Source organism: Lynx canadensis, chromosome D4 (assembly GCF_007474595.2).
Source record: "Lynx canadensis isolate LIC74 chromosome D4, mLynCan4.pri.v2, whole genome shotgun sequence".
NCBI classification, from domain to species: Eukaryota; Metazoa; Chordata; class Mammalia; order Carnivora; family Felidae; genus Lynx; species Lynx canadensis.
The window spans coordinates 89,966,123-89,989,291 of record NC_044315.2 but is presented as its reverse complement, the minus strand read 5'-3'; the positions used below and the strand labels follow the sequence as shown (position 1 = coordinate 89,989,291).

Here is a 23,169-nt window from a genome sequence, read left to right as displayed (position 1 = left end):
TGCATGCCCTCTGATTGCCCGTCTTCTCCTGGATGGCTTCCAGTTCTCTGACTGCCTGGGAGGGCAAGGTCGTGGTTCAAAGGATTGTTTCTAAGACAGACGTCACAGGCCGAAACTACTTGTTGAACTGTCCTTGACAGATTTCTCCTGGTAAATATCTTTTCCGGCGTTGGTTAAGTTTTCTCTCTCCCCAAATGAAAGGCCTGACACAGTATCAATTTAGTCTTCATCTGGGCTAATGTATCTCTTCCCAACAAGGGACTGGGACTTTCAGGCACGATTGAGAATGAGTGAACATTATATTCTCCCGAACACAACAGAGGGGTTCTGAAAAGTATTTGGCTAGGACCTTCTCTGAGACACCCTTTGCTGTCACCTTATGAGTGGTGAGGTGACCAGGATGGGAAAGGAGGACAGAATAGGTGGCCCCTGTGCCCAGGAGGAAGCCAATTTCAGTCCCCTCTAGCTCCACTCTAACCCGAGACTTCTGTGCCGTAACGATCTTCTGTGTGACGGGGGCAGAGAGATGGAACCCTGGGTGCCATCAGTCTTGACGGGTCCCTTGAGGAGGAGACAGACCTCTGGACGTTCATCCACGAGGGCAGTCCCTCTTCCAGTGGTCCCCTTTACAGTGGCTTTTGGGGGCACTGTCCCTTAAAATGCCCTGTTTGGCCACACTTAAAACAAGCACCAGGAGCCCCTCGGGTTGGCTGGCCTGCTTGTCCTTCCGTGGCTGCCACCGACAACACAGCCTTTCTGTGACCTCTCCTTTCCTTTGCACGGGTCTCCCCCTGATCTCTATTAAAGAAGACCCAGGGGGCACCTGGGGGGCTCAGTCGGTTAAGGGTCTGACTTCAGCTGGACTCAGGTCATGACCTCGCGGGTCGTGAGTTCGAGCCCCACGTCGGGCTCTGTGCTCAGGGCTCAGAGCCTGGAGCCTGTTTGATTCTGTGTGTCCCTCTCTCTCTGCCTCTCCCCTTCTCTTGCTCTCTGTCTCTCTCTCTCTCAAAAATAAATAAATGTGAAGAAGAGGAAGAAGAAGACCCAATTAGCTGTCTTCAAAAAGGTGTCCAAAGAGTTGTCTGGGCTCATAGCCAATTTTTGTAACTTTCTCCTAATACCCAGAGCTGACTGAGTCATAAACTTATCTTTTAATATCAATTCCCCCTCTAGGGTGTCAGGGGAAAGTGAAGTATGTTGTATTAAACCTCTCTTAATCTCTCCAAAAAGGTGGAAGGAGGTTCCAAAGGGGCCCCATGAGCTAACTTCCAATAATTTCAGGGCTTAGGCCTAGTCCTCCTCAGGCCTTTCAGAATATACGCCTAGAAGTGTTTCTGTCTCCAACTCCCAGGGGTCAGTCACAGTCCCATTTGGGGTCCAGGTGAGCAGCCTGCCTTCCCGTTGGGTAATCCGCTTCCCCCATTTGTCCTTCTCCAAAATCTGTCATCTGTTCATCCCCAAGGATTCAGCAGCCTGTAGGGTGGCTTATTTCTCTGTGGCTGTGGGGTCTGATTGAGTATTAACATGACATTTCTCCCACAAAGTTCAAACATGTGGGGTAGGTTTGGGAACGCTTCTATACATTAAATTTTTTTTAATGTTTATTTTTGAGAGAGACAGAGGCAGAATGCGAGTGGGTTAGGAGCAGAGAGAGAGGGAGACGCAGAATCCGAAGCAGGCGCCAGGCTCTGAGCCGTCAGCACAGAGCCCGACGCGGGGCTCGAACCCACGAGCTGTGAGATCATGACCCGAGCGAAACCGGACGCTCAACTGACTGAGCCACCCAGGCACCCCGGACCACTTCTGTATATTGATCAGGGTTGTCTGCAAATTTTCCCAAGTCCTTTTTCCTTTGTTGAAAATCTTGCAAGGAAAGTGGAACGTGGACCTTCGGGGGGCATTTCAGTCAATGTGCCTCCCTTTCAGGGGAAGGACTTCTCATCACTGGCAATCCGAGATAAGGAGGACACAAAGGTTTAACACGTGGTCCTTCCTGAGAAGAGGCCTGGGGGCGAGTCCGCAACCTTAAAAGGGCCTGGAGGTTGGTACCCAACTTACAGGTCTTACGTAAGTCTGTCTGGTCCCATAAAGCAAACAAGACTTACACGTAAGGAACTTCTGACCATTTACCCTTTCTTCCACAGCATCGATCTGACCATGAGATAGTACTGTGCTGAGTACTTCCCTCAGGAGGCCAGGACTCTCCACCCCCCAGGCGATACTGAGGCCAAGCCTGGGAACAACCACCACCACAACAAACTTCATGCACTTCTCTCTGAGCATTTGTAGATCCAATCTTTCCCAATTTTTCCGAACACCTTCCAGAGGAGTTTCCCAGCTCGAGATCCCGACAGAAGGTCAAGAGCCTCCATACCTGGTGTATCAGAGGGGTGACCAGAAGGCGTCCCTACGTATCAGCTCTTGCCGCCTCCCAGCGGCGCATGGGAGAAGAAGTCAGCTGCCAAAGAAAGGGAGCAGGGGTCGACAACTGGAAGAATTGTCGCCCCGAACAACTCCTCGTTCCCGTATTTATTGGGAAAGGGAAAACAATCATCAAAAGACATCAAGATGTATTGCATTGTTCAAAGAGCGTTCTCAAGAGAAGAGCGGAACTTGCTTAAAGCGTGTAGCGGGGGGTCATCTAGGGCTGAGCGAGCACAATCGAAGAATCTGCTCAGATCCGTGGCGGGTGATCGTGGTCTCGGCGGAAGTGGAGAAGTACAGACGAAAGCAGGCGGCTGTCCGCCTTGAGCGGGCCAGGCGTTCCCGGCTGCTCGGCTCCGTGACGGACATCAGCCGCCTCTCCAGAGAGACCTTTCAATATACATTTTCTCAAGGCTCTATTATTTCCGGCCTAGCTCTGCATAATGCTTTTTCTCCAATCATCACGTTGTGGTGAGGGGCCGTCACCAGCTCTCCCCATTTGGGAGCAAGGTATCCCTTGATTCGCCTTTCCCAAGGTTAGAGAATGGCCTGACACCTTTGGTTGAAGAAGGATTGGGCCCTCGGGAGTAGCCATTCTGACCCACTGCTTCAGCCCCCACACACCCTTCCCTTCCCCTCTGGGTTCTTCTAGATCCCTTAAATCTTAGGAGTCCAGCGAGGTTGGCCATTCAAGGTTTGTTATTTATAAAGGTGGTGGGTACAGGCAAACAACTGGGGCGATTATGGGGGGGCGGGTGCTGCTGATGGAGGAGGTTTCCCCAGGCCGTGACCCCCAGGGCCAGTCTCCATCCTTTTATGGGTCTCAGGTGCCCATGGGAACCATAGGGCAGGTTCAGAGCTCTGGATTGCCAGTCCTTACGTGCACCCCCCGGACAGAGAAAGTCCCTCGCCACCTCATTCTCCGGAGCCTCCTTGGTTGGGCCCTCATTACTTGGTTGTACCAATCTGCTTGCACCCCCAACCCATGGAATCTAGTCCATAAGATGAATTATTTCCTCGCCTTACCCCAGGCATCCTTTCTCCTGTATGCCTGATGTCCTATCAGCGGAATGGGTCCCGATTGAAGGGTGTAATCCTTGAGACCTGGTAGCACTACAGTTCCTGACTTTTGTTGCTGAAACAAGAAAGCTTCAATAACAACGTATTAAGGTTCCGCTGCTATTGTGCACAAGAAGATCTGTGCTCCCACTCTTTTTTTGTTTTTAATTTTTTTTAATATTTATTCATTTTTGAGAGATGAGAGAGAGAGAGGAGAGAGAGAGAGAGAGAACGAGCAGGGAAGGAGCAGAGAGAGAAGGAGACACAGAATCCAAAGCAGGCTCCAGGCTCCGAGCTGTCAGCACAGAGCCTGACGCGGGGCTCGAACTCACAAACTGCGAGATCGTGACCTGAGCTGAAGTCGGACGCCCAACCAACTGAGCCACCCAGGCGCCCCTGTGCTCCCATTCTTAATGTTCTAAACCCAAGGGATACAAAGGGATGGCTCTACCATTGTCTGCTGATGCTCAAAGCCTAGAGTCCTGGCCACATTTAAGCCTGAGTTGTATCTGACAACAAACATAGATCTCACCAAACAACAGAAAAGCGTGAAAGCTCTCTTTCATCTACACTATTGTGACAGACACTTTTACAGGGGAGGTCCTGGGAGCTACCCAGACAGCCTTCCCTCCCTAAGTGTCAATATCAGTAGGACCACCTCCGAGACTGCTGCACCCATGAGATGCCCAGGTATTTGGAGAAAGTTGTGGGGAATGAAGGAGTGATTGCAGATCCTGGAATGAGTCCCTAATTGCTGGAGCATATTGATCATCAGGGGTTTTAGAAGCCATTTAAGAAGGATAGGCGAAGGAAGAATAAAGGAAGAGGAGAGTGTGGTTAGGTCAACGTTCCAAGGGGGGACTGACCAAACCTTTATCCAGAAGCCTGTCATTTGAGACTTAAGACCTGTGGCCACGCTATCCACTTTTAACTGGCTGACAGGTGCCTGGTTTTGAGAGTCATGGTCAGGTGATCCTCGGTTCAGAAAAGGGAAGGGAAGCTTCCGCTGTTACCCTCCAACGAGCTAATCCTGGGTTTCAGCACCGAGGTGTTATAGGTGGGTGGGAGAGACACTGGTCCTTGTCTCACTGAGTTGAGGAATGAATCTCGCAGACACTGGAGAGTGAGCAAAAGGACAGAGTGTATTGAGCCAAGTACAAAGCTCTCAAGGGTGAGAGGGGTCCCGACTGGGTTGCCACCAAGGATTTTTGTCTCTGACTTTATATTGGGACCTTACCAGGAACTGGATAATTAGTTTGTGAGATTCCATCCATGGTGCCTAACACGGCAGGGCTGGAATGCATTCATCCTCCCCCACCCCCCCCAAAAAACCCTCCCACCCTTATCTGCATTCAGCCTCCCTAAGGGTCCCTTATCTATCCCTGCCTTTGTTAACCCTTTCTCTACTCAATAGGTCTTTCAGACTTTCTATTTCTTCTTGAGTCAGTTTCAACAGTTTGTGGGGTTTTAGGAATTTGTTCACTGCAGCTGGGTTATCTAACATGTTGGCCTACAATTTCTTAGTACAGTTTCCTGTTCTCCAAGGTCTTAGAACTCTCCTACACCTTTCCGATTTGCTCTAAGGTCAGCATTAATGTCCACACTTTGATTTCCGATTTTAGGGGGTTTTGGGTTCTTACCCCCTTTTTGTTGTCAGTCTAGCTAAATGTTTGCCAATTTTGTTAACCTGTCCAAAGAACCAACTTTTGCCATGTTAATTGTGTCTGGTTTTTCACTTCCCCCCACTCTTATCTTTCTTATTTCCTTCCTTTGCTAACCTTGGGTTCTGTTTGCCTTTCTTTCTCTGGATTTTTAAAATGTACAGTGATTGGAGATTTTTTTTTTTTTTTAAACGATGGTGTCTACGGCTATCATCTTCCCTCTGAGCACTGAAAGCCAATATACATCAATAACTGGCACAGATACCAAAGATAACAGTCTTTTCAAAATAGGATGCTGGAAAACCCCGAAATAATGGGATCTAGACTCTTGGTCGCACACATGAAAACAAGTCGGTTAACATTATACGACTTCTAGAAGAAAATGTAAGACGAAATCTTTATACATTCCTCAGGACACAAAAAGCACCAACCATTAAAGAGGCAACTGGCAAATTGGACTTCATCCAAATTAAAATTTTTTTTCTTTTTTTTTTCAACGTTTATTATTTTTTTGGGGACACGGAAGGACAGAGCATGAACAGGGGAGGGTCAGAGAGAGAGGGAGACACAGAATCGGAAACAGGCTCCAGGCTCTGAGCCCATCAGCCCAGAGCCCGACGCGGGGCTTGAACTCACGGACCGCGAGATCGGACCCGGCTGAAGTCGGAACGCCCAACCGACTGTGCCACCCAGGCGCCCCTGACTTCATCCAAATTAAAACTTAGACTCTGCTGACGATACTTTTGAAAATAAGCCACAAATTGCGGGAAAGTAATTGTAGTCAATAAAGCCCTGGCATCCATGGTATGTGAAGTGAGTCTTACACTTAATAAAGACAGATAATCCAATTAAAGGAGACTACTGGCTTCCAGCTCCACATGTAAGGAGCTTAGAGGCCACCCCTCATCCTAACGAGTGGAAAGCCGAACCAGCTGAAAACTCAACTCTTCCGGGACCTGTAGAAGAGGACGTGAGCAAGCATGCTGCCTCAAGATTAGAAAGACTGCCGGCAAAGGGAATAACAGCTCACGTGAGCAGAGCCCCGAATGGAAACGTCCATGGGACCCAGTGCTGAGTGAAGACAACCCGCACTGTAACGAGGAATCGCTGGAGGCTTAGCGGTGGACATCTCTGAGAGTTCCAAACTCCACAGGCGCTGTATTCTTAGGGGAGGGCCCACAGTTTTATGAGATTTACCTCCAGGAGCTGACCAGGTGTCCACTGTAAATATCAGAGGGAAAAAAACCCTTGTTCTTCCAGCGGGGAGAGGGGAAAGGGAGCCATTTTGAATACACTAGAGCATTCTGTTCTCAACAGAGACCTGCCCTCAGGAAAACTAGTCACCAGAGCCTAATCTTGCCGGGTATTACCAGAACCTAAATGACCTGGGGGAAGGAGAATTCCCAAATCCAGTGAGCTCCAGTTACCTGGGGGAAGGGAAGTGCCCTACACCAGCCCTCTCTAGCCGTCCTCTACTAAAGGGACAAAAAAACCAGTCCAGTGGCAGAAACTCACGAAAACACTGAGATCTAAGCCTCAGAGCGTAGGAACACTTCCCCTCCCCTCCCCCCACACCTTGCCGTGACCTACTTAATAAAGTCCCATTTACAACCCCTGCTCTTGAACACGGTAGGTGCATCATGCCTCCCTGTCAAGAAAAAATTCAAGGCATACCAGAAGGTAAAACACAATTTGAAGAGACAGAGCAAGCATCAGAACTGGATGTGGCCAGGATTTTGGACCTAACAGACCGGGAATTTAGAACAACCATGATTAAAGTGCTAAGGGCTCTAAGGGATAAAGTAGACAGCATGCGAGAGCAGAGGGGCGACGTAAGTACAGAGATGGAAATTCTCAGAAAGAACAAAAGAAGAAGGCCGAGAAACTTAAAAACACCGCCAGACACGAAGAATGCCTTTGATGGGCTTAGTCGTAGGCTGGACATTGGCTGAGAACTGAATCTGAGCTTGAGGATATAACATTAAACACGGCCCAAACTGAAAAAGCAAAGAGAACAAAGACTGAAAAACAGTATCCGGGGACTCTGGTACCACCACCAAAGGTATAAGGTACTCATACTGGGACTCCCAGAAGAAGGAAGAAGAAATATTTGAAAATGATGGAGAATTTCCCCAAATCAGTGTCAGATACCAAATCACAGATCCAGAAAGTTCAGAGAACACCAAGAACATAAGTGCCAAAAAACCACAATTAGGCATATCATTTTCAAATTACAGAAAATCAAAGATAAATAAGAATTCCCGAAAGAAGCCAGAGGAAAGACTTATGTAGCTTTGTCCCGCTCAGTGGTGAGAAACTCAAAGCTTTCCCACTCAGGTCAGTTACAAAGCAAGGATGCGCACCCCCCCCCTTTTTAAATGTTTTATTTGTTTTTGAGAGAGAGCATAAACAAGGGAGGGATGGGGGGCTGGGGGTGGGGACAGAGGGTCCAAAGTGTGCCGGGGTCCAGCCCCAGCAGGTCCAGCAGTGGGTTAGACTGGCCGTTTTACCGTGGCAAACGTGGCGTTATGTTTGTTAGCAATTTCCTTGTAGCGTGCGTCATCTATGTTTCTCGGCGTTACCTGATTCTAAAAATGTTCCTTTGTGTCATCGCCCATCAAGGAACAACATAGTTATTTTCTTGTAACGTTCCCTCCTGCCTTTTTGCTTCTTGATTAGTTTCTTCATACTGCTTTCATTGTGTGTCTACATTTGTCTATAAAGCATTTGCTTTGCTATTTTCATGAAAGGTCATCTAGCTCTCAACACCTCAAGTGGAACATTTACAGCGACATGACTTCTTAATTGTTCCTTTGAACCATTTGCTGTATAAGTAACAAAAGTATTTGCTTTGGTCTGGGGTGCCGGGAGGGAGCCAAGAGGGCCCTGGGAACCCACGCCTTTTGCACTCCCAGAGAGACAATGTATACCTAGGAACTAATGAACCATTCTGTACCTTAACCGCCAGGTCCAATCATAATCTGGAATGCCTCCTGGGGGCAAAGTGGGCCTAGGGGTCGGAGTCACTTGAATCCATAGATACATTCCTTTGTTGCCAGAGCGGGGATTTGGAACCCATTTGTCCCCCTCCCTGGCTGGGAAATATATGGGGCTACCCTTCCTTTAGGCAGAGGAGTCTTTATAGGGGGTGGCGAGGGCTGGATGTAGGGCTGCGTAATTTCCCTGAGGACTCTTCTTTCTTTCCCCAATGGTTCTTTTCCCGGGGGGCCCGTCGTGGGCAATTCCCCAATCGACAAGTCCCCAGGTACTTTCATTGGTAGGGGAGCTGCCCTGACCAACGCTAAGGCCAAATTACATAAAAGCGGGAATGCAAAAAGCTTCGCTTTCAGTGAGCCGCCATGCAGTCCCCATCCGTCCACCGCCCGGGCCCTGCCATCAGGCTGGTTGGACAGCTTGGCTTCCGGCAAAAGTAGGCTCCGCACTGACAGCAGTGAGCCCATGTGGGGCTCGAATTCACAAACTGCAAGATCATGACCTGAGCTGAAGTCTGATGCCCAACCGACTGAGCCACCCAGGAGTCCCAAGGATGTCCCTTCCCATCATCCTTTCCAACATCATACTGGAAGTCCTTGTTGATGCATTATGGCAAGAAAAGGAAATAAAAGGTATACAGACTGGGAAGGAAGAACCCAAACCATCTTTATTCACATGTGACTTTATTATCTATGCAGAAGATCCAAAAGAATTGATGAAAAACCTGGAACCAATAACAGATTATAGCAGGGTTGTAGGATTTAGGTTAATATACAGAAATCAACTGTTCCTATATACTAGCAATGAACAAGCGGAGTTTGAAATTAAAAACACAGTAGCATTTACATTGGCACCCCCAGAAGTGAAATGCTTTGGTATAAATCTAACAAAACATGTACAAGATCTATATGAGGAAAAACCACAACACTCTGATGAAAGATATCAAAGAAGTAAATAGATGGAGAGGTATTTCATGTTCGTGGATAGAAACACTCGATATTGTCAAGATGTTGGTTCTTGCCAACTTGACGTGTAGACTCAATGCTGTTCCCTTCAAACTCCCAGCATGTTATCTGTGCCTATTGACAAACTGATCCTAAAGTTTAAGTGAGGGGCAAAAGACACAGAATAGCCAACTCAATATTGAAGGAGAACAAAGAAGACTGAGGCTACCCAACTTCAAGACTTAAAGCTACGGTAATTAAGCTACAGTAATTAAGACAGTGTCCTCATGGCAAAAGAATAGACAAGTGGATCTCTGGAACACAGAGAGGGCCTAGGAATAGATCCCCACAAATGATCTGACCATCAACTGATCTTTTCCAAAGAGTAAAAGTACAGTGAAACAAAAGATGGTCTCTTCAGCAAGTGGTGCTGAACAATTGGACATCCACATCCAAAAAAGAAAAAAATTATATAGAGAGACACAGACCTTACATCCTTCACAAAAATTAACTCAGAATTGATCATAGATCTAAATGTAAAACCCAAAACTATAAAATTCCTAGAAGATAACACGTTAGAGAAAACCTAAATGATCTTGGGTATGGTGATGACTCTTTCAGATACAACGCCAAGGGCATGACCCACGAAAGAAAAAACTGATACGCTGGACTTCATTAAAATTAGAGCCTCTGCTCTGTGAAAGACAATGTCAAGAGAGTGAGAAGCCACAGACTTAGAAAACATATTCACAAAAAAGACACAGCTGCTAAAGAACTGTTAAGGAAAATATACCCAAAACTCTTAAAACTCAACAATAACAAAACAAACGGCCTGATGAAAAAATGGGCACAAGGCTTGAATAGACACCCGACCAAAGAAGATAATACAGGTTGCAAATTTGTATATGGATTTGTATTTGTATACGCTCCTTGCGTCATCAAAGGAATGCAGATTAAAACAACAATGAGGTACTATTACACGCTATTAGACTAGCCAACATCTGGAACACTGACACCACCAAATACTGGGGAGGATGTGGAACAATAGAAACTCTCGCTTATGGCTGGTGGGAATGCAACATGGTGCCACCGCTTTGGAAGCCAGTTGGTATTTTCTTACAAAAAACTAAACCTCCTCTTAGCACAGGATCCAGTGATTGTGTGCTTCATATGCATCCAAAGAAACTGAAAACTTATGTCCGTGCAAACATCTACACACAGATGTCTATAGCTGCTTTATTCATAATTGTTGAAACTGGGAAGCAACCAAGATGCCCTTCAGTAGATGAATGGATAAACCGTGGCCCATCCAAGAATGGAACAGTATTCAGTGCTGAAAAAATAAAAGAGCTATCAAGACATGAAAAGACACGGAGAAACCTTCAATGCACATTACTAAGTGAAAGAAGCCGACCTGAAAAGGCTACATACTGAGTGGTTTCAATTATATGACATTCTGGAAAAGGCAAGACTGTGGAGACAGTAGAAGGATCAGCGGTTGCCAGGGGAGACGGGGGAGGGATAGAGCACAGAGATTTTACGGCAGTGAAAGCCTTCCACTATATTATAATGATGGATACCTATCTATACATTTGTCCAAAACAGATAGAATGCATAACACCAAGAGTGAACCCTAATGTAAACTATGGACTCTGGGTGATGATGATGTGTCAGTGTAGGTTCATCAGTTGTAACAAATGTGCTACTCTGGTGAGGGATGCTGATAACGGAGGAGGCTATGCATACGTGGGGGGCAGTGAATACACTGGAAATCTTTGTACTTTCAATTTTTCCGTGAACTTAAAACTGCTCTAAAAAGATTAAGTCCTGGGGCGCCTGGGTGGCGCAGTCGGTTAAGCGTCCGACTTCAGCCAGGTCACGATCTCGCGGTCCGTGAGTTCGAGCCCCGCGTCGGGCTCTGGGCTGATGGCTCGGAGCCTGGAGCCTGTTTCCGATTCTGTGTCTCCCTCTCTCTCTGCCCCTCCCCCGTTCATGCTCTGTCTCTCTCTGTCCCAAAAATAAATAAACGTTGAAAAAAAAAAAAAAAAAGATTAAGTCCTTAAAAAACAAACAAGCAAAATGGTCAGAGGACTCCTTCAAACAATTCAGACGAGATCTACTAATTCCCAATAATCACACTTTTTTTTTTTTGATAGTGCACATGCATACACAATAGGGGAGGGGGCAAAGGGAGAGAGAAAATCTTTTTTTTCTTTTTACATTTTTAATTTATTTTTGATAGACAGAGACAGAGCACAAGTGGGGGAGGAGCAGAGAAGAGGAGACACAGAATCCGAAGCAGGCTCCAGGCTCCGAGCTGTCAGCGCAGGGCCTGACGCGGGGCTCGAACCCACGAACCGCGAGATCATGACCTAAGCCGAAGTCGGACGCTTAACCGACTGAGCCACCCAGACATCCCAAATGAGGTATACTTTTACCAGTGGGGCGACTGAAATCTAAATGATTCAAAATAGGAAGTGTCGACAAGGCTGTGGAAAAAACGGAAGTCTTGCATTTGCTTATAGGAATGTAAAAGTCGCTTTGGAAAATGGATTGTAGGTTCTCATAACGTTAAAGAAACACTTATCCTGTAATGTAATGTAAAGACACACCCCTTGTTATTTACCCAAGTTAAATGAAAACATGTACATTGAAAGATGGGCCCATTAATATCCATAACAGTTTTATTCGCAATTGCAGAAAACCTAAAATCACCCCATATCCATCAGATGAGAAAAATTGTGGCATATTCATTTAATGATGTCATACTCCAAAATGAAAATGATTGCTGATACATGCAGTGACACCTCTGACCCTCACACGCTTCTTATTGAACAGAAGACGACTGACAAAAGAGTACATAGCGTATAATTCCATTAAAATGAGTTCTAGAACAGTCTGAATGAATCTATGGTGGTGACAGATAAGTGATAGAAATCAGGTCACCAGTCCGGTTGGGTGAGTGTGGAGAGTGTCCCCATCGCGCTTTGCGGGATGAAAAAAAAATTTTTTCTTTTTATCATGACTGGAGATGCTTACATGAAATGATGGAGGTGTTGACACGTCCTCAAAGCATGCACTTAAAATCCGTGTATTTTATTGTGTATAATTTAATATAAATTATGTAGAGTTGAAAAAAATTAAGGGAATATGAGGCAAACGTGAAGATGATTTCAATCAGTAGAAATAACAAAAATTTCAACAATTAAGAGATCAAATAGAAATAACAAGGCTTTATCATTTACAGATTGAAAACAAATGTGGAATTAAAAGGCCCAGAGACGGCTCGGAGACGGGATGAAATTGTGACTTTGGTTGAACTTTAGACACTTTTTGCTTCCGCGAGCACTTTCCTCCTTAAAAATATCAAATATCATATTTTATGACCACTTTGGTATAAAGGCAGATATTTTGTCAACTATTAAAACATTGACTGCAATCTAAAGTTTCACCTTTTTTTTCAGCTTTTATAAGAAGTTAGAACGTCGTCGTGTGTTCCTAGCCCAACTGTCAGGTCCATGGGAGACGTTTTCCCCCACCTCCCCACCCTCTTTCTCCCACCTCCCCACCCTCTTTCTCCCACCTCCCCACCCTCTTTCCCCCCTCCCCACCCTCTTTCTCCCACCTCCACTCCCCCAACCCCTTTCTCCCCGCCTACAACCCCCCACCCACACCCTGTTCAGGATCCCAGGTAGTCTTCTGTCTTCTGTCCCTTAGCAGGGTGGAGAGGAGTTTGGCACTTTTAAACTCTTTCAGGGGCGCCTGGGTGGCTCAGTCGGTTAAGCATCCGACTTTGGCTCGGGTCATGAGCTCGTGGTTTGTGAGTTCGAACCCCACATCAGACTCTGTGCTGATAGCTCAGTGCCCGGAGCCTGCTTCGGGTTCTGTCTCTCTCTCTCTTTCTCTCTGCCCCTCCCCAGCTTGTGTTCTGTCTCTCTCTGTCAAAAATAAACGTTTAGAAAGTTAAAAATAAAACTCTTTCATACGTCAACTTTGGTAAAAACCTAAGTAATGCATTCTGCAAGGATCTACCTAACAGTGGCGATGTCAGGGAAGTACAAAATCCCGGTGACTTTTACCATTTTGTTCATCTCTCAAAATAATTTCTTCCCCCAATAGCCCTCCAGATTCTCATTTTAAACAAGTATTGCATAAACACACTCCTTCAGTGAGGACGTACACATAACGAGTACGGTCTGAAACAGTTGTGTGACCTAAGCCCTTCGTGTGGCTACAGCCGACTGTCCGCACGCTACAGAAGCTTCGAGAAACCAGGCGAGCAACGGTCGTTGGCCTCGCGCGCGCTTGCGCGAGGTCCCACAAGCCCCGCCCCCCTCGCTATAAGTTTCCTCGCCTCGCCCCCTTCGCCGCCCACTCAGTCTTCGGTTACAGGTCCCGGAGGCAGGACCGCAGCCGCAGCTCCGGCCTCGGTGGTGCTGGTCGGCACCTGTCCCTCTCCCGCTTTTCCGCCTCTGCCCTCAGTCGAGGCAGGGGCGGCTTCTCTTCCTCCAGGTCAGTGGCAGGCGGTAAAAAAAACCAGGCAGGCTCTCCGGTGGTGATTGCTGTTACGGTACTTCGTGAACTCCTTTCCTGTAGTATGAACTCGCTCTCCCCATTAGGTGTTGATTAACGTATTATATTTTAGGAATTTAAGGAAATCTAAAAGGAAAAAAAAAAATCCCCCTCAATCTGTAACACACCGTGCTGAAACGCCCGGGGCGTTGCAAAGATCAGAGAAGGGAACGACCGTTAAAGGGTACAGGCTAGAGGCCTAAATCGCCCCGGGGCCAGGCGCGTCGGGGTCCGACCCTGACCGGAAGGGAGTCCTGGACGGGACCAGGTTCAGCGCACCGCTGTCGACGCCCCTCCCCCCCCGTAGGGCGCTCCCGATTGGCCGGAATCGGCATCCCGGAAGTGACATCAGCGCCAGGCCTTTCTGCCTCCCGACGGAGCCGCGGTGCGTCTCTTCCCGTGCTCCGCCCCTCCGCGCACCAAAACAAGAAGGCGGCGGGGCGGAGCCTGCGTTCGGCCGACGCCGCGCTCGGGGGAGGGGCGGGGCCTCGGCGTGCGGCGCTGCCGGGTTGGGTGGCCGGGTGGGAACGGAGGCGCTCGGGTGTGGGCCCGCACATCCGCCCTCGGCCGACTGTTGAGCCGAGGCATGGAGGTGGGCTAGCGGCCGAAGCGAGGCCGAGCGGGGTGAGGAGAGCGCGGCGGGCTCGAGGCTGTGGGCCCGGCGGGCGTGAGGTGCGCGCGGGGCCGCGTGGAGTAACCGTCGCGGCGCGTCAGGCCCGGGCGGCGGGTGGGGGAGGGGCGGCGCGGGGGGGGGCGCTTTCCTGGGGGGGGCAGCGACGCGAGGGGGGCGGGGACAGCCCGCCCCCTGGTGCCTCCTGCACCCCGGGGTCCCGGGCGTCTGGATCCCCGCCCTGTCCCCCGCCGTTGTCTCCTCCGCGGTGTCGTGCGAGCTGCTTTTGGCCCGGGCACTGCGTAGTTCCTCTGGGGGATGAGTAGGGGGCTCGCCGGAGAAAGCCCCGTCCTGCTGCCCCGGAGTCCTCCTCCCCCTCGGGAGAGAGTGCTGCTCCCGGATGGCTCCCCCGAGTCCTCCCCTCCCCACTTGAAGGCGCTGGAGCGCACTGCCCGGGGGGCTTTGTCCGCCGCCCCGCCTCTCGGGGCTGCGATGGGCCCGAGACGGGCTCGGCGCGCAGGACACCGGGTGCGGGGCTCGCGGGGGAAGAACCTCCCCCGTTAGGAGCGGCAGTGCTCCGGTTGGAGTGGCGGACACGAGTTCCGGGCCGAGGGCCGAATCTACCCGCTGGTGCTGATTTGGGGGCTGTTTGTCGAAGTGCCCAGCCGTTCCGTGCGCGGGGACAGCGAGCGTCCTGTCGCTGTGGGCTCAGGAGCGCAGTTGCACCACTTCTGCAGATTTGGGTGCTCACGGGCAGGCTGTCTGAGCCTGAGCCGCTTGTCCGATTGGTACCGTCTGGCCCGACTTCATAGGGTGGACGTGAATGAAACCCGGATGGAGTATAAAAACCACTTCATCAGTTTTGTTCCTTTTCTTCCCCCTCGCCCGTCCTGTTTCAGAAATGTTCTTTTGGGTCCAGAGTCTGGGTACACATGAGTGCAAATCCTCACCCATTCACAAATAAGCCTAGGAATCTCCACCGAGAGGATCACTTCTCTGTAGGCCGTTAGCCCAGGTAATTATTTTTTAAGCCAACATCTAAGATGGTTTTCAATCCCTGAATAGGTGTCAGGCACCGGAGTAAAAATATGCAAAGCAGATCCGTGCCCCAGACTCACAATTGGTGGGGAGGCAGCAAATGTGTGGTAGAGGTGGGAGGCAAAAAGTGAACAGCTCGACTCAGCGCAGGCAAGTGCCCTGAGATGTGCAAAGTCCTGAGAGGGTAGGCGCGTCAGAGTGGAAGGGAGAGGATGGGTCAGATAAGCCCTCAGATGTGATGACCTACAGGGATTGATTGCACACGGGAGGCTCTCAGATTTTCTCAGAATCACTGCTGAGGTGTTTTTAAAAAACCGAATCTGAGTGGTATTTATTTCATCTTTTTTTGAAGTTCCTTTGCTGAGTCTGATGTGCGTTGAGGGTTGAGCGCCAGGCAGAGCTGCGAAGGTTGGGTGTTCAGTGTGAGTTTCTCTGAAAGCAGGAAAGGCCAAACACCCTGCCCCATTTTAGGAAGAGCGGCGGGGGGGGGGGGGGAACCACGAGAGATGCTGAAGCCCCATAACGGAGGGCCTTCTGCAGTGAGGTCAAAAAATGTGAATTTTATCCCGAAACTGGGGGAGTTCAAAGGTCAGTTTTTGCTTTCCCCTTCCGCAGTATGCTGGGGGAGGAATTGGTGGTGGATGAAATAAGAGCCAGAAGCATTATTTATTTAGGCTTCTGCAATCCAGACAAATGGTGAAAATATATCCTATTAAGGGGATGGCGGCGTCGCTGGGAATAAAGCGTAGATACAATTAAGGAGGGAGACTATGGAATTGAAGATGGATGCTAAGGGAGGACATCTAGGGTCATTGTCTTTGAAAACAAGGGACGGTAATGTCACGAGTAGAGAGCATATAGGGTGAATCACGGGTTTAAGGGAAGGATTTCCTTCTGTCTTTGTCTTTGAGGTGCCAACTCTGTGCAGTTGGATACTGAATGTACCTGTGAGACTGTAGGCTAGGCTGGAATTGTTGTCGTTTATTGAGTGCCTGAATTACAGCTAAGTGTCGCACTGAGAGAGAGTTTTACATACTTTCTTCCGTTACAGGTAGTAATGGAAAAAGTGGTTTGAATTAGGTCACCCAGAAAGAAATGGGATGGAGAGTCCTGAGGCAAGCCTTTGGAAACTGATATTTGAAGGGGAACAAAGGAAGAAGTGACCGTGAAGGAGATTGGGTAGAGGAAGTGAAAGGAGAATGGTGTGCTGTCTTAGCTAAAGAACGCATGGTCAGAATTTTTATATGCTTTAGAGGAGGCAGAGAAAAACCGTGTTGGATTTGGTGATACAGAGATGACTAGGGACTCTGGGAAAACATGCAGTGAAACGTAAGGGTAGAAGCCAGATTGCCAGGGAGCTATTAAGCGGACAAATCCAGATTACTTTTGCAAGACGTTTAGCTCGGTAAGGTAGAGGAAAGTGATTGTCGTCTGAGGTGTCTGGCCAGCTAATACTGAGAAATGATGTCCCCGAGGCAGGTCTTTGGAAAGTCGGTCTATAGCCCTGGAGAAGCATTCTGTGTTAGTGACGAATCAGTTCTCCTGCTGAGGCTCCCAGGGTGGCTCTTGACGTCTGCTCTGCAGCTTGAGGGTTCCTCGGGCACCAGCATCTGTGGCTCAGTCGTAGTTCCAAGCAGTTAAAACCGGATGAAATGAACAAAACTCAGGCCTTCCAGAAGGACTGAGTTGGGCAAAAACTTCAAGGATTTATGGTCATGTACCAACAGATTTTCTCCCAAAAGAAAAACTACTTTATATATATACCCCATTTAGATGCTCGGGCCAATGATAATTTTAGATTTGGGGGTGTGACCACCCATTTATGGCCTTTGCAGAGGAATCTGGAAACACTTTCTGTTGTTGACATGCTCTATAGCACTGTTTTCTGTATTCTAGACTCCGTGGTACCCATCTGTTATATATATGGCAAGCAAGAAAATTTAGTTCTGCTTTCGGGGGTGTGGAAGGAAATAGGCTAGCTCTGTGAGTGAGTGAAATACAGAAGTCTCCTTAATGTTCTTAGTAGAAAGTTTCTTTTTTTTTTAACTGGTAATTATTTTAAAGTCACAGCATTTTATTTGTACTTCAGACCCTAAGTTTTTTTTCAAAGTTTTCGATTGACTGCAGAAATCCTGCTTGAGGCAAGTGAGGTTTGAGAATTCTCCAGAGTTTCACTTTCTGTTCTTAGATCTGCTTCTCAGTTCACTCCCCACACTGAAATAGATCACTGGAAAAAACAGTTTGTGAAGACTTTTAACTTATAATTATGATATTGGCCTTTTAGAGTTAACACACTCTGCTTTGAAAAACATAATTTTGTATTCTGCAAAGCTAATGTGTTACTTGGTATTCCCTAGTTTGCAGCCCCCTTGCACAGGGTGGGTATTAGTAAAATCTAATGGAATTAGAATTAGTGTTTAGGAAAGGGCAGGATTCTCCAGCTGAGCCAGCGTGCTTTTTTTTTATTTTTCAAATGAGGATTGTGTAACTCATTTTTTTGCTCTTCAGGAAACTCCTAATCTAGGATGTAGTGAGCTTTTCTTCTAAATGGGTTTCCATACCTCCTTTTGAGTGTTGTTTTCTGTGTGTTTTCTAAATGTCCATTTCTGTATGTCGTCCTTAGCTTTAATGTTGAAAGCCACCCTGAGTTCTTTTTAGAAGGGTGAAGAAAGCGTACAATTAATAGTTAATCTTAAAAATTCACAAGACAGATGCACGTATTCGATTTTACTTATGCGTTTATGTATAATTACTTAATCATGGAAGTAAGAAGAAAATAAGGGATTTTTTTTTGAAAACCAGCTTATTTTAGGATCTGGCATTACGCCAAAAAAGCCTCAGCAGTGAAATAAAATTTCCGTCAAGGTGTCATTGACTTCCCGTTAGCAGACGTTTTGCGCTCTTCAATTTTATGATGATGATGCATTTGAAAACGTCACGCTGCTGGGTTTCTGTACCCAGGTATTCAATGACTTGGGTCATTTTTCTTAATCTTTTATTGTTTCTTCTCCCTCCCTGAGAGGAAACTTTAGACCTTTCTACCGCATGCATTTCCCCTTAATTTTAAACCACCAATACATTGTATATCCCTTTATGTACTTTAGGCATCTTTGTGCTTTACACATTTAAAAAAAAAAAAAAAGCAAGATTTTTTTTTTTTTGTGTGTGTCCCACTAACCAGTTTTCATCTCCTTGAGGATGATTTCACCCCTGATGACAATGCATGAGTTAGGTCCATCCACTTAGGAGACGGGCTTAGTTTTTAGTGTACAGTCTGCAGTGGGGGTTGTAACTTTTTCCCCTTGAAGCTTGTATCTTACATCCGTTGGATAGTTCATTTCCATCCGTTTCTGAAGATCAGGCTCATTAGATATTTTCCTGGCCCAGTTCCCAATGACTGATCATTTTCATAGGAAAGAAGACTTGCTTCCTTCCTCCTGGGTGTGGTTTTCTTCCTTTTGTTACAGACTGGCTGACAGCTGTTTAGATCTTTTTGACTTTGGGCCGGTGGGTGTTTCTCCTGGGTTGCGGGTTTTGGGGTAGCTAGCATACTGTCCAGAGCGGAAGTTCCTTCCTCCGTACCTCACGTGGGGGGCTGTCAACTCCTGTGATGTTGACCCTGATCACTTGGTTGAGGGTGTGTTTGCCAGGTGTGTCCGCCGTAGTGTTACGGTATCTCCCTTTCCACACCCTCTCCATGGGCCTTGTGTCACCAAGTCCGGCCCACACTCAAGATGGGGTGGGGTTAAGCTCCGCCTCTGGGAACCCAGAGTGTCTATATGTATCGTTGTGAGTTCTTCTGCGCGTCCGGTTGGTCCCCCATCTTTTGTTCATTCATCCAGTCGTTTCTGTCTGTACGGATTCATGCGTGTCTAGACTGAGGGTTAGAATCCACAGATTGCAGTGGGTGTTTTGGTTTTTGTTTTTGATCAAATTGTCTCAGCTTTGGCCATCCAGAGCTCTTTCGGGTTGGCCCCTGTGTTCCTGTGACATGCCCGAGCCCTTTTGTGTTTTGAGTACTTTGAGGTACGTCCAGGCTCACCGCGTGTCCTTGTTGAGCCGTAACACACTGCTTACTGATTGTGAGCTTTGTATTTACTTTCACCTCCATTTAGTGTGCGATGCAAATACAGCGTCTTCTCTTTATTACACCTCGTTGGAGCTGGAGAGCTCTTTGGATTTGGGCTTCCGTCCTGTTTGCTCATCCACAGGGTTTCGTGCTGTTTGTGGTGCTGATGAACCTCTGCCTCGTTAGTACGTCTTCATTTAAACCTCCGACACCTGTGCTTCCCGGGCTTTTCGCTTGTTTCCTGGGACCTTCCTGTTTGCTCTTTTTGAGATTGCTAGGATTTGGACAATTATCCTATCTGGACCCTTTCTGGTGAGTTTGGATGGTGGAGTCTCTGGTATTACCACACAGACAGAAGGTGGGAGAGCTCAAAGATTGTACTTAGTAGCAACAGGTTGTTAACATTTTAGCTGTTACAGTTGACAGCGCATTGACGAGCAGTGCAGCGGTTCATGCACACGTATGTGCAGATTCATGCGTCTGTACTTTCTAACCCAGACAGAGGTCTCTGAGTTTTTGTGACTGGTGTGGATCAATGCTTCCGGATTTTTAGGTCTCCACGGATTTCTCGAAAACATGTCTTCGAGGAATGTGAAAGGTTCCCTTAACTTTTGACTTGGCTCCAGTACATCACGAGAACACTCCAAAAGCTATACTTTGAAAGCACTGGTACGTCTTTGTCTCCGTGGTTCAACGTCAGTAACACGTGGTCTTGAGCTTCCTGTGTAGCGCATCCGTGTGTTGCATGCTGGTGGGTTTGGATTGCTTTGGTTTGGTTTTTGTGCTAGCAAAGAGCTTTCGTTTCCTCGTATTTCTTACGTGCCAAAGATGAAGTTTTTAAGAGGAGGCTCAGATTTGAGTTGACCCAGTTGATAAGCCGGCCGGCGGACCATCCTTGAGGTGGCGGGGGCACATTCTGAGTCGAAGGGGAGGGTCACAAGGAAAGGCCCGAAGTGTCATTTTTCGGGAGTCTTCAGGTGTCGTCTTTTCTGGGTACAGGGGCAGAATGACACATGTTTGGTTGGTGTACGCCCGGTGGTATTTCCACCGCTGACTTCCTCAAGCGCTATGCGTCCAGGACCCACGCCGGGGAATTTCAGACAGCCGACGAAGACCTCTGCTACTGCCTGGAGTGTGTGGCCGAGTACCACAAAGCACGCGACGACCTGCCCTTCCTGCATGAGGTAACGTGCGCCGGGTGGACGGTACGCTTCAGAGCTCGATAACTAGGGGGACGAGAAACCCGAACTCGGCTAGGTGCGTTCGGGAACCAGGATTGACTGATGAGACGGAATTAAAACCTCAGCCGACTTTCGTGATCCCTCGCTTTCAGTCATTGGGATCTAAAACAATTGGGTGAGATGATGTATGGGGTTTGTTTTTTGTTTTTTTGTTTCCAGTTTGTTCTTTACGTCGGTATATCTGACAGTGTTACATTGTTTTTTTTCTTGTTTTTCACGCCCGTGTATTTGACAGTGTTACAGTCACGGGTCTGAATGGCTTGGGTTATTTTTTATTGGTGATTCTTTTTTCTCTTTCATTTTTTCATGGGTACGTGGTGCAAACTTCTTTTTTTAAAACATTTTTTTAAATGTTTTATTTATTTTTGGGAGACAGTGGGAGCGGGGAGGGGCAGAGAGAGAGAGGGAGACACAGAATCTGAAGCGGGTTCCAGGCTCTGAGCTGTCGGCACAGAGCCGGACGCGGGGCTTGAGCCCTCGAACCGTGAGATCATGACCTGAACCGAAGTCGGACGCTTAACCGACACCCAGGCGCTCCTCGTTCCCTTTTAAATAGCTGATAAAGCATAGTGCTATATTTATAGTAAAACTTTATGAAAGTGGTTTTTGCACACCTCATGTCATATGTGCCTCATACGTCATAAAAGTGGCCACGTTTAGTGACTTTTCTTCAAATGAATCTAATGTGGTAGTCTACTTCTTGAAACTTCTGAAGTTTTATACTTAGGGGAAGGCTTTCTAAAAAGATCGTGACATCCAGTATTTTTGGATAATAAGATATAAAGCTTACCTCCCAATTTTTTTTCTCTGTAGGTTTTGTGGGAATTAGAAACCTTACGTCTCATAAATCATTTTGAAAAATCCATGAAGGCAGAAATTGGAGACGATGATGAATTGTACATAGTAGACAACAATGGAGAGGCACAGCTGTTTGACTTCACTGGCCAAGACTTTGAAAATAAGCTTCGAGTTCCTCTTCTTGAAATCCTGAAGTATCCGTATCTGCTTTTACACGAGCGTGTTAGTGAGTATCTTGGGTGTTCTACAAGTTTAATCAGTCTTATTTTAAGAATTGCAGGAACTCCCGTTTTATCTGTATTGAACATCCGTTAAACAGATCATTAAGATACTTCATCTTTTTTCCCAACATTTTGTTGATAGAAGTTTCCATACACGGAGAAAAGCCAGTGATCAGGTGAACACCGCGGACCCACCACATGGATTCTGCAGTTGCTCACGTCTTGCTGCATTTGCTTTATCACACATTTACTCCTCTATCCATTCAGTTAGTTTGCATTCTTGTAATTTGTCCGTAGCAGAGTTCCTCAGCGTTGACACCATGGATGTTTTGGACTGGATACTGCTTTGTTGTGGGCGCTGTGCTGTCCATTGTGGGATGTTCAGCAGCCTCCCCGGCCCCTACCACCTAGATGCCAGTAGCCCTCTGCTCTCCCCGCTGCCCCTCTTAGGACAGCCAGACTGTGTCCACATAGTGCCACGTGTCCCTGCAGCGTGGAGAGGGCAGGGCAGGGGAGAGGCAGAATCGTCTCTGGTTGAGAACTACTGGTCTGTAGTAATTTTTATTAATTATTATGGCATGGCATATCATGGCTGCCTGAACTTAGGTCATTTATGTTTGTATTTCTTAATGTGAATCTCATAAAAGTGAAGACGTTACATGATCTGTCCAATCTAACAAAATAGCAGTACCTTTTTTTTTTTTTTTTTCTTTTCCAAATAACAATACCTTTAAATCATTTAGTATCTAGTCCGTATTCAAACTTTCCCAGTACTTGCAAAATGTGGTTTTGGCTGCTTTGTTTAAGAATCCATTCAGGGACCACCTATTGCATTGGCTCATATTTTGTACATATTTTTGAATACAAAGTAGTCTATTTATACATACACAAAGAAACTTTTTTTTTTTTGCTATAGCCTTGACTTACTGAGACCATATAGTTGCCCTGTGAAATAATGCACTTCCTGGATTTTTCAGATTGCTTCCTGGTGATGTTATTTCACGTCTTTATTCTCTGAATTTTCAGTAAACTGAAAAGCACATCTAAGGATTTGGTTAGATAAATCAATTCTTTCTAAATAAACTGTAAGTAAATTGTGTTTAACATGTTAACAGGTCCGTTTTCAAACATTTATTAATGAATACTACATCCAAGAAAAGTACATAAACGGTGAGTTTTTACAAACTGGACACACCTATGTAGCCAGCACCCAGATCAAGAAACAAAACGTCAATACCCAAGAGCTTCCTTTCCTGCTTTTCCAGTTATCGACACTCTTCCGCAAAAGCCATCCACTGTCGCTGACAATATTCTTTGAACTTTGACAAAGTAAAGTTGATTCATTAGGGGTAGGGTAAAGGTATGAGTCTGTTCAAGACACTTCTTTTTGTGTTTTTTATTTTTTAGAGAGAGAGAGTGAGCAAGCGAGTGCACAAACAGTGGAGAAGGGGCAGAGGGAGAGGGGGAGGGAGGAGGGAGAGAGAGAGCGAGAGGGAGAGAGAGAGACTCTCACGCAGGTTCATGGGGCTTGATCCCAG

At 47.1% G+C, this 23,169-nt stretch overlaps 1 protein-coding gene and 1 long non-coding RNA gene across 2 annotated transcripts in view; both read left to right on the top strand.

The window, feature by feature from the left end:
- Positions 1-3,608, top strand: LOC115499738. Its single transcript, XR_003964269.1, has 3 exons — positions 1-150; positions 1,927-2,041; positions 2,145-3,608. It is a non-coding gene; the product is annotated as an uncharacterized LOC115499738 (long non-coding RNA).
- Positions 3,609-14,167: 10,559 nt separating this feature from the next.
- Positions 14,168-23,169, top strand: part of SETX (senataxin) — a 63,962-nt gene continuing 54,960 nt past the window's right edge. The window contains 5 exon segments of the mRNA XM_030293936.2: positions 14,168-14,326; positions 15,164-15,279; positions 19,925-20,040; positions 20,371-20,555; positions 21,426-21,636. Coding sequence (XP_030149796.1) covers positions 20,385-20,555; positions 21,426-21,636 — 382 coding nt within the window. The 5' untranslated portion in view covers positions 14,168-14,326; positions 15,164-15,279; positions 19,925-20,040; positions 20,371-20,384.